Below are 10,616 nucleotides of genomic sequence, written 5' to 3'. Positions count from 1 at the left end.
AGGCAGGGTTAAAAATAAACCCCTGGCACTCTAGTTCCTTTCACTTCTTCAGAGGTGACGGGAAATCAGACACAACCGCAGCTGAGCTCCGTGATGGAAGGCCTGCGTGTTTGACGATTCAACACCAGTGTTCCTCCAAATATGGAGCCAGATGCAAACATAATGCCACATGATTGGAGGCAAAGGTAGGCCAACATTTGCATAAAACGCTATTATTGGGCGCTTGGCTTAACACAAAAGCAAACACCTAAGGGCTGTGTTCTTGCTGCTGCTGAGAACTGCCTGATTTAATGCCCCCATTCATCTGGAGCTGGAGCAGGAGCCAGGAAACAGCATTAGGCCCCAGGCCCCACGGCCTGGGCCAGAATGCTCTGTGCACCCAGGTTGACTGAGTGAGTGAGTGAGCGAGTGAGCTTGGGTGCGTGCGTGCGTGTGTACGTGCGACGTGCGTACATGTGGACAGACAGAAGGAGGGAGGGAGAGAGAGAGAGAGAGACTGTGTCATTTCTCCTCCAGTGATTGTCCAGTCTGGACAGAGTGGGGTAAACTTCTTCATTTCCATTAGCTGGACAAGTGGCTCCATGGCCACCTGCCACCCTTGCAGGCACTCTCTCATGTACCACTCTAAGGGATACATGATGGCAGCTTCTCTCTCTTACGCGCGTACGCACACACACACACACACACAAAGTCACAGACGCACATATATTCACTTGTAGATGCACACAAAAGTCAGTCTCGCGCACGCACACGCACACCGCGCACGCACACGTGCGCACACACACACACACACACACACACACACACACACACACACACACACACACACACACACACACACACACACACACACACACACACACACGGTAGCCGCGTGCAAGGTAAACGTCTATATTGGGAAATGGACAACACATAAAAACCGCAGTCGAGTTCCTGACCGCTGCTGTACAAAGAGAGCCGGAATAAACCTAGGGGACTTGACCATTTGCCCTCGTGGAACAATTCATAAATTATACATATCCTGGCCGCCCAGCCCCCTGCAAAGCTGCTCGCTCTTTCTTAAATCCTGTTGCTGCCAGGTTCTTTGACAAGATACATTTCCCCACTCAGGGCTAGAAACAAATAGTACTTGCTTTCTGCACTAATGAGCCTGCCCTTAAGAACCAGGTCCAAAAAGACAACTGCAGGTACTGTTTAACCTTCAACGATTCTCCACAGTGTCACTGCTCTGCACTTTCCCCGAGAACAGCTACTTTATACTGTAGTTCCTTCCCAGCCGCAGAGATTGGCTGTCTGTTACACCCCCACCCCTAACACACAAACATACACTCAGCACTCACGCACACACACCCCCTTTTATAGTTGCGGATGTCCTTGAGTCAAATTCATGTTTATTCAAATAATGAATGCAGGGGGCGATCTTTTCTTCCCCGCCTAGCGCAGCCGACAGAGCAGAAAATATCAAAGCTTTGTCGAGATCTGCCAAATAGCGCAGCATATGCTCGCACACTGACAACACATGCACAGGAGAGGGATGGGAAGGCCTTTGGTATTTTCAGACTTCCAGACTAATGACACTGTCACCGACGGCGCAGGCGAAAAACTGCCAGTGCGGACCTTAACAAGCACGTTTTCAAAGAGAAGCGGGGGAGATACTATCAGGAAAACATATTCCTCGCTGGTACTCAATTATACAGCGATACCCAACCTTAAGAGAGCATGTGCTTTGGCTTTTAGCCGTAGCAGCCCTGCCAATTCACCGTTTGAAATCTGAACTGCCAAGGTAACAATGCCTTTCTTTGTGTGACAAAGCAAAGTAAAATTCCACAAACCATTTGGGGGCGAAAACAACTATGCATGATTTACTGCGCCGTGGTACAGTATGCTCACTCAGGCTGATCAAATTCCATCACATCTCAAAGTTCCCTGGGTGTTAATGGAGGGCCTAATGGAGAGCACTTTATTTGACAAATAAAAAGTACGAATATTCAGCCATTCTAATCTATTCATCCTCGAGGTGTTCAGAAAGTAGGCCGTCTCCTCCACAACAAACCAGCTAACACGTACATGCCGACACAGATGCAATACTTTTTGCCTTTATATGGAGGAAATGTGAAACCCTGAGGCCACAACATGACACAGCACAGGAAGACAACTTACCTTGGGTTGAGCGCGTCTAGGAAAGGCAACTTTAGGGTCAATCTGGTGAATGGAGAAAGTAGAGAAAGTTGAAAGATAAGAGGGGGGGGGGGGGGGTAGGAAAGAACGATGTAGAGATGAGAGAGGGCAAATAAAGATAAGAGGAGTGGGTGAGAGCGGGCGGGGGGGAGGGGGAGGAAGAGAAAGAGAGGAAGTCAGACATTAGCAAACTGGTAGGATCTTAACGTGTAGGCTGGTATAATCTCTTAAATACAACATTTGAATCAACAGGAAATGCCAGTAAATGTATCAACACTCTCTGTACTCTACTGCTAACATTCTAATACCAATTACTCTGACGAAGAGATACACCCACAATACAGACCAGGTTCTCACAGTCTGCACAAATAACTACCTTGTATTGATTTGAAGAACATGATATTGATCTATGCCCTCGGGGAGATTTGAAGAGGGGGGGGGGGGGGGGTGCACAAATTATTAAATGCATTCCAGTAGTCAAATATAGATTTCACATAACGTTTTTAAAATGTACAATTTATGTGACCCCGCTGCGTACACTTTGTGCAATTTAACCTAAAACAATTATAACTTTAATTGTAATTAAACTTGAATAGCGCATTGTTCTCTCACATCAATTATTCTGTTGTGAACAACAAAGTAACAAACGCAAAAATAAATAAATAACTGGGAGGTGGACAAAAGGGGGGGAATTGATTTGCAAGCTATCACGTTATCAGATATTCAAAGGGAACATTTGGTGTTTAACAGCGGGGGGGGGGGGGGGGTTCAGTGATCAGGTTTGAGTATTGTGTGTAGTTGGTTACACTCTGTCAATGAGTGTGCGATTTCACTGCTTCTCTGTATAGTTAATCAATGTTCCCATTAAAGATGGTTGATAACATCTAGAGCTACCAAGCCTATTTACTGCGTCACCCAATCACAGGGCCATTCCGCACAACTTCAAATTAAACCTTTTCATAACGGCGAGAGGGTCAATAAAGCGGCAGTGATTTACAAATTACACTGACAGAGAGCTAATTAACATTTATGTTCTACTTGCTTTTAAGAACTTATTATTGAAACTAAATTGCAGTCGTGGCACGACACAAAGAAACCCCCCCTGATTGATAGGGAGAAATGCAAGATCCTGCTACTGCATACAATAATTTTTTCCCCCAACCATTCACGGCATATTGAATAAGTCTTTCATGCCATTCAAGGCGAAACAATGTGCTGTCCTGGAAAACTGCCGTTCCATTTAAAGGCAAATACAGCTGACGAAAATCATATGGAGCCTTTGTTCACAACTATGGATTTCCAATATTTGGATCATGCAAGATTGCAACCTTGCATGGTGAGGTGACTGAAGAGAAGCAGGTATATTCTGGCTGCATCACCAGCGTTAAAGCAGCAAATGTTAATTGGCATACAGTATTCTAGCTGAATACAATGAGGCCTAATACAAAAGAAAGTGACGGAACATTTGTAGTGACATCGCAGTGATAATTCACTGCTTAGCAGAAGAGCTCTGCTTTTGTGGGGCTGCAGAACGGCAGATTTGCACTTCATCAAATAATGAAGGCGAGGGACAATGACTTGCCGTCATGTCAAAAGTCTAAACTAAAAGGACTCGGAAATGTCCTACAGAGAGACGGAAATGTTTGAGTGCCGTTTAGAAAAAAGGCACTAACGGTTACGGTAACGACAGGATGGGTCGGGTTGGGTGCCATTCGATATTCAACTATAGAAATGTATGATTTGGGATATTGATTGCAGGTGTGGTTCCATTTCCAAATGGAAGTACATTTCCACTGACACACTTCTGAAAATGTGTTTAACCCATTCTAGACGGGAACCTCTTGTGGTGTTTTAACTAAGCATTATGTTATACTTTAGCTATTGAAAAATAGCAGATCTACAAGCTCGTAGCGCGCCACCGAGTGGCGCGCTACGAGCTTGTAGATCTGCTATTTTTGAAAAATCATGAAAATGTGGCACAAATCTTTGAATAAATATTCTTTCGGAAGACTTTTTTATTTATTTCGACGTCAGGCCTAAATGGGTTAAAAGAAGCTCTAACAAGAGGGACGTATACGTTAAAACAGTGCCTTCGCCACGAACACACATGACACTGTTGTCAATGAGGCATAATGCGGCAGCACTAACATCCACTCCTGGAGAGGAAAAATAGAAGGAAAAAGGAACTACAGTTCCACCTTTTCACTGAAAGGCCACATAACTGCAGGGGTAAAAGGCCATTAGTGGAATATTGTGCATGCGTGCACTACAAATTTCATTTCATGTGAGCTTGTCACAGTACACAACACCATATATTAATATATACACACGCACGCACGCACACACACACGCACGCACGCACGCACGCACGCACGCACGCACGCACGCACGCACGCACGCAGGAACGCAGGAACGCAGGAACGCACACACACACTCAGTTAAAAATTAACAGTGATTAATTTGATGGCATGCTGTTGGCAACAAAACAAAAACTGACACTTGTGGAGACTTGAATTCAGCTGATAATATGTCAGAGTGCATTAGCCAGAATAAAAGTGGTTTGTCTGCTACTGGGGACAGCTTCACAAATAGTGTCAGAGGAAATTCGATTGTCAGCATACAGTAATATTCATCTTGAGCGGCGAGCGCCTTCGCTTCCTTGATGTCAAGGAGTCCATACAAGGGGAATTTTAAACAGGCACAACAGCATGAGTCACTATTGCACAGACCATGCGGTTATGTAGCCCATGGCTGAGAAAATAGCGCATCCGTCCTCTCCTAGCAGGATTCTCTTTTCACTCAATTCGCACGAGAATAATAAGCGGTATCACCCTCAGCGTGTATTCATACCCAAGTCACCACAAGCACCGACTGCCCCGAGGTGTAGCGGGTTAACCTCCCAAGGTCACCCACCACAATACAAAAGCAGACATACAATGTAAACTACTATTCAACACTTTCAACAGGGGGCGCCCTTTGGAATCACAGTGGATGTTAGCCTGTCTCCATACTTCACATGAGCCATACAAATTAGAATGGCCCTGTCTATAATATAAACCACAACATGTGTAGGTTAAAGGTCATGGTGCTGTATATTATAATCCATTCACCTCTGTCTGCAGATGCTGAGACTGCAACATGAAGACAAGATCATCCTGGCAAAGGAGGTAAACTCCTCTCCATTTCACCTCCCCCTCTTTTTTCCCCTTCACATCCTGGCTGCACCAATCAATACATTGATAAACCGGTAGATCAATGCCTCTAAGTCCTACTGCCTTAGGCCAATTGTATATGGAAAACTTAATTATTACTGCAACAGTGTAATAATTACATTGTTTAGATGGTGGGGGGGGGGGGGGGGGGGGGGGGGGGGGGTAATATATTAATAGGACCGATTTCACAGCACTAGATGTATCATTGTGGTATGTCGTGTAATGCCTCTACCTATTCTAACAATTGCAACCAAACAATGAAATGTTGTGCCTATCTGTGCAATTCCTAAGTTTACAACTAGCAATGAAGCAATTATCTCAAAATATTACAATAAATTATTTTAGCTCATATCTAACATGAAAAGCATACATAAGACTGTATTATCATCCCATCAATTGAAGTGATATATATATATATATATACATGTTTAAGCTACATCTAAGGGGGAGGGTCCATATATTATAAGCGTGTGCGTGTGTGTATTTCTGTGCATTTGCGTGTATGTCTGTGTGCCAGCAGCACATACATTTCTCTGCCTTTCCGGTGTGGTAATTGGTGCTCTTGCTCAGTCCTCACAATCAATGGAGGGAGTTAAAAACTTCACACATACAAGCTGCCTATTCATCTGCACACGGCAAACAATGACTGCATGCCATTAAGCCACGTTAGATGTGAACAACTCGTATGCTATTTACATTTCAGTTTTCATTTTAGCACAGCTGCAGAACGTCGCTGGCAGAGAGAGAGAAGGCCTTATTTTAAACAAGACACCGAAGTCGACCCACTTTGTTAAGCAAGCCTTGCACCCAGAGAAATTACATAAGTCCCATGTGTACGACTATAAATTATCACACTGGGGGAAAGCTCGGGCGATAGCTGCTTCTTCTTCCAGCGAACAATATCATATTTGGTGACCTATAATATGTTTCTTTACAATGTGTCTCTGTGTTCCAGCCCTGACCAAATATCAGCAAGGCAAAATGCTCCTGAATGACGCTTCATAAGATAATCAGCCCCCCCAACCCCACCCCCCGAGCGTTTGGCTACTGTGGACTGGTTAACGTAAGACATAACAGGGGAAGCTTGTCTCCTCTCCACAGCCCTTAGAACAGACAGTCTCAGGTGAGCAGCTGTGAGATACAGCACTGCCATGGACACACTAGGTGCTGGGCATCACCCACTGCCTTCTTAGAGCTGAATCAATTCCTTTAGCGGCAAAATCCACCGTCGAGCCACCAATAGGCACTTGCAACAAAATCTAAAAACGGGGAACCGGGAGGAGGCAATAACTCATGTTTCTCTCCAATAGGTCCCAGAAGCCCGGGAACTAATGTGAGTAGATAACGTCAAAAATAATCTTAAAAACAAAAGGAAAAAGTCACAATAGCTAGTACTGTAAAAGCTGCCTCTTCCATTTGAACCTTTAACAAAGTCAAAACACTTAAAAACAGCTTTTTACCCGCCTGCCTCTCACACACACACACACACACACACAGTAAAATACTGAGTGTTAATTTTGGGGCGGGAACTGAAAATGGAACCTTACAGATTGTTATTTTTAAACTCAGTTAAATTGGCACTCAGAATCTCAGTGTGTGACAAACAAAAGCCCTGAAAGCATAGCGGTATATGTCAAAGCATCACTCTGCCATTATATATCACTTCCAAAGAAATGAAGAACCACTCAAAACACAATGAGAATGCAATATACTTTTATGTGCAATGAAACCTTGTTGTGATTTTCTCAAGGAAGACCTTGAATTTATTAAGCGCCACCATACTGTGACTCCATTTATGTCACAGGAAGCATGTTTACACTCTTTCAACACACATCTTTCAACACATATTTTCATTGCCGTGTAAATAATAATGATGACGATGATTACATGATAATACCATGCACACACATATGGTTGTCATTTTAGTAAGTGCCATGCACAACCGAGTAACAAACATATATATATGAAGATAACGTCTGGCAAAATATGATGGGACAAGGTGAGAAATCAATGCTTGACACACATATAAAAGTGCATACAAAATAAAATGTATCCATGTGATTTGACAATTTCCAATAAAACCAGTATTGGTCAAATAGGATTTAGCAAAGCCAAATCATTGGTACACATTATTGGTACAAAATGATGTACACATCAGCTAATTCTACAAGCTAAGAGAGGTTTTATGTATTTATTACAGGGCAACAATTATAGTTACATCAGATACAAACAACTGATCACACAATTTACAAGACAGTCCAGGGGAGAGTTGTGCTGGTGGCCATAGTGCATACATAAACTATATTATGTAATTTGTCCCCAGAGCAGTAGAGTAGGGGTTAACCTTGTTTGAATGGACCGTGTGTGTGTGTGTGTGTGTGTAGTTAGTGTGTGTGTGTGTGTGTGTGTGTGTGTGTGTGTTTCCAGGGGGGGGGGAATGAATAAGCTACATGGTTTCAGTGACTAAAGATAAAAATGGCAATGAGGCGAAAACAAGAAAACAACAACAGTCCTGTCAGTTACAATGTCAGCTCATGCAATCATGGGAATTAGAGAGGTAACAAAAAAAGGAGGCGAACATACATACCGTTTTAGAGTCTAATTCGTGGTGGGGCTGTGCTAAGACTTTATCTACACTGGCAGCATCTGCAAACGTGACGAACCCGAAGCCCCTGTGAAGAGAAAGCACAGCAGCATTCACCACAATGTGACCCATGCATTAATGTGAGTTGCAAAGATGTTCTGATGGCGTTTACTTGGCGCTGACCTTGCCCTGACCAAATTACTTCCTAGGTTGATTTTGAGCACACGTGCGCACACACACACACACACACACACACACACACACACGTGCACACACACACACACACACACACACACACACACACACACACAGTCAGTAACACACACACACACACAGTGTTTAAATTATATAATATCATACTAACTAAACTATATTAAATTAAAAAAATACACAAGGTTGAAGCCTATTATTATTACCGGGAATATTCCCCTAGCTCTCTAGAGCTCCCTTGGTCAATGTCAAACAGCATTAGTGCTCTTCCAAAGCGCTGATTCAATCGGTTGTAATAAAAAGCGCAACCCGGGACAAATTCAGTTAAATGACTGCATGATATTGAAATATCACTCTGAAGGACACTCACTGCACATTCCCCTGTCCTCGTTATTTCATAAAATCATTTAAAACCCACAACACGTCGGGGAGGAGAGGAGGACGACGGGGTGATATATCCTGGCATGGTTATTTACCTGGAGCGCTTTGTCGTCGGGTCTCTCATCACCATACATTCTCTGATTTCTCCGAATTTACTAAAATAGTCTCTAAGGCTGTCTGCAAAAATAAACAAGAGGGGGGGAACAGAGAGAGAGAGTGAGGGGAGATAGAGAGGGAGAGGGAGAGAGATTACGTGTCGAATTATCCCCCCCCATTCATTCGTCAAGCGGGGAATAATATTGGTTTTGAGAGAACTGAATGTCACAGTGTGTAACATAGGGGTCGAATAGAGGACTTCAGATGATTGCAAATCAAAATAACCTTGCGCGCACACACACACGCTAGCACTCTCCACACATACAGTATCCCACACGCACGCGCTCTCTCTCTCTCTCTCACACACACACACACACGCGCACGCACGCAGAGAGAGAGCGCGTTTAGACTCGCGTGCATGCAGCTCCGCTCAGCCCACCGCCACACACACACACCAAGCCCCCGACCGACCCACGTTCCGCCTTCCAGCCCCGCACTCACACAACGTTGCTCCTTACCTGGTGAAGTTTGCCAGCTCAGGCCACCGATAAACATTTTACTGCAAGAAGGGGGAAACAGAACAGAAGTCAGTCCAGATGTCAGATCGGCCATTTTGACGTGCAGAGAGCTAACTACTTGGGCTATATAGCTGGAGCTAACTACTTTAGCTGGCGACGAAAAGAGAGAGGAGTCAGTGCGAGTCTAGAGCCGCGGAGGAGGAAGGAAAGGTAGAGAGAAGCAGCCCCGGAGAAGCTGCTTCCAAAAAGAGACAGCCAGTGCTGAAAAGGGGCCGTCCCCGCTTTGCTTCATAATAATCTAACAAAAGGTGTAGTTCACTCTCTCTATATATATATACCCGGAAGGTTAGCCCAAATGTCACTGCTTGTGAAGCTTGCAATGTTTAAAACAAGACATTTAAAAAAATAACAACTGGCAATAAATCTAATCTCTCGAAACGCTGTCAAAAAAAATTACAAAAAAATGTCCCTGTTTTTTTTTTTTGGCTTTTCTTTCTTACCCCGGGTCGTGTTGCGAATCACTCGGGCTTCCAGATGTGGCTTGGCTCCCGTCTCCCTCCATTATCTAATCCTAAAAACCCAACTAAGGAGGAGGCAGTGACTACAAGGATCAGACACACAGGACACACAGAGAGAGCGGACCGCTTGGACGAAAGAGCCCCGCGCTACGAGAATGTTTAGTGAGAGGAGCCGGGAATGCAGCCTTCACACAAACACGTGGGATCAGCTCAGCCTGTGGTGGTCCCTCCCCCTCACCCCCTCCCACCTTAACCAGCCCCATTGACGTCATCGGCCACTGCCCCGCCCACCTCGCCTACAGATGTAAAGTGGTCTTTTTTTTTTGTGGGGGACAAGGGACCTATTACATCATCAGTAAGCTAATGAATTCACTACTAGTATAGTGTGTGTGTGTGTGTGTGTGTGTGTGTGTGTGTGTGTGTGTGTGTGTGTGTGTGTGTGTGTGTGTGTGTGTGTGTGTGTGTGTGTGTGTGTGTGTGTGTGTGTGTGTGTGTGTGTGTGTGTGCGCGTGTGTGCGTGTGTGCGTGCTACTAGGCTAGAGCCATTTCATATTTAATCTCCTACTGGACCTATTTCCTCCGAGCAGCATAAGGATGTACCACCAGTGAGCCTCTTGTTTGTTGACAGTATAGCTCTTGTGTTGCCTGGAGCGTAAATAACTCCCTCATTATGTTTTTTTAGTTGAAATGAAACCATTAGATAAGTCATCATCGCCCCACTGGTGTCTTTGAATTCAAATAAGCAAGAATTACTTCAGCGTTACATTAGTTTGTATCGTGTGTTTACATTTCACAGGTGGCAACCAAACGGTGTCACGTGGAATAGATATAGACCTACATGTTCTGGTCGTCTGACATCAGTGTTTTTAGAGTTGTATGAAAATAGACCTGCTGAATGTAACATTGACAGTCTTAATGC

At 44.3% G+C, this 10,616-nt stretch overlaps 1 protein-coding gene across 1 annotated transcript; it reads right to left on the bottom strand.

The window, feature by feature from the left end:
- Window positions 1-247: 247 nt before the first annotated feature.
- msi1a (musashi RNA binding protein 1a) lies at window positions 248-9,996 on the bottom strand (the record flags this gene model as incomplete). The annotated part of the gene is made up of 6 exons (XM_079513672.1): window positions 9,680-9,996; window positions 9,180-9,220; window positions 8,661-8,742; window positions 7,978-8,062; window positions 2,161-2,202; window positions 248-310 (listed from the first exon to the last, which is right to left on the bottom strand). The coding sequence occupies exons 1-6, from the start codon at window positions 9,739-9,741 to the stop codon at window positions 248-250; spliced, it is 375 nt and encodes a 124-aa protein (XP_079369798.1). The 5' UTR covers window positions 9,742-9,996.
- Window positions 9,997-10,616: the final 620 nt, after the last annotated feature.

Source organism: Electrona antarctica (assembly GCF_951216825.1).
Source record: "Electrona antarctica genome assembly, chromosome: 11".
Lineage (NCBI taxonomy): Eukaryota > Metazoa > Chordata > Actinopteri > Myctophiformes > Myctophidae > Electrona > Electrona antarctica.
The sequence above is the reverse complement of the archived record's forward strand: the minus strand, read 5'-3'. Positions and strand labels throughout refer to the sequence as shown.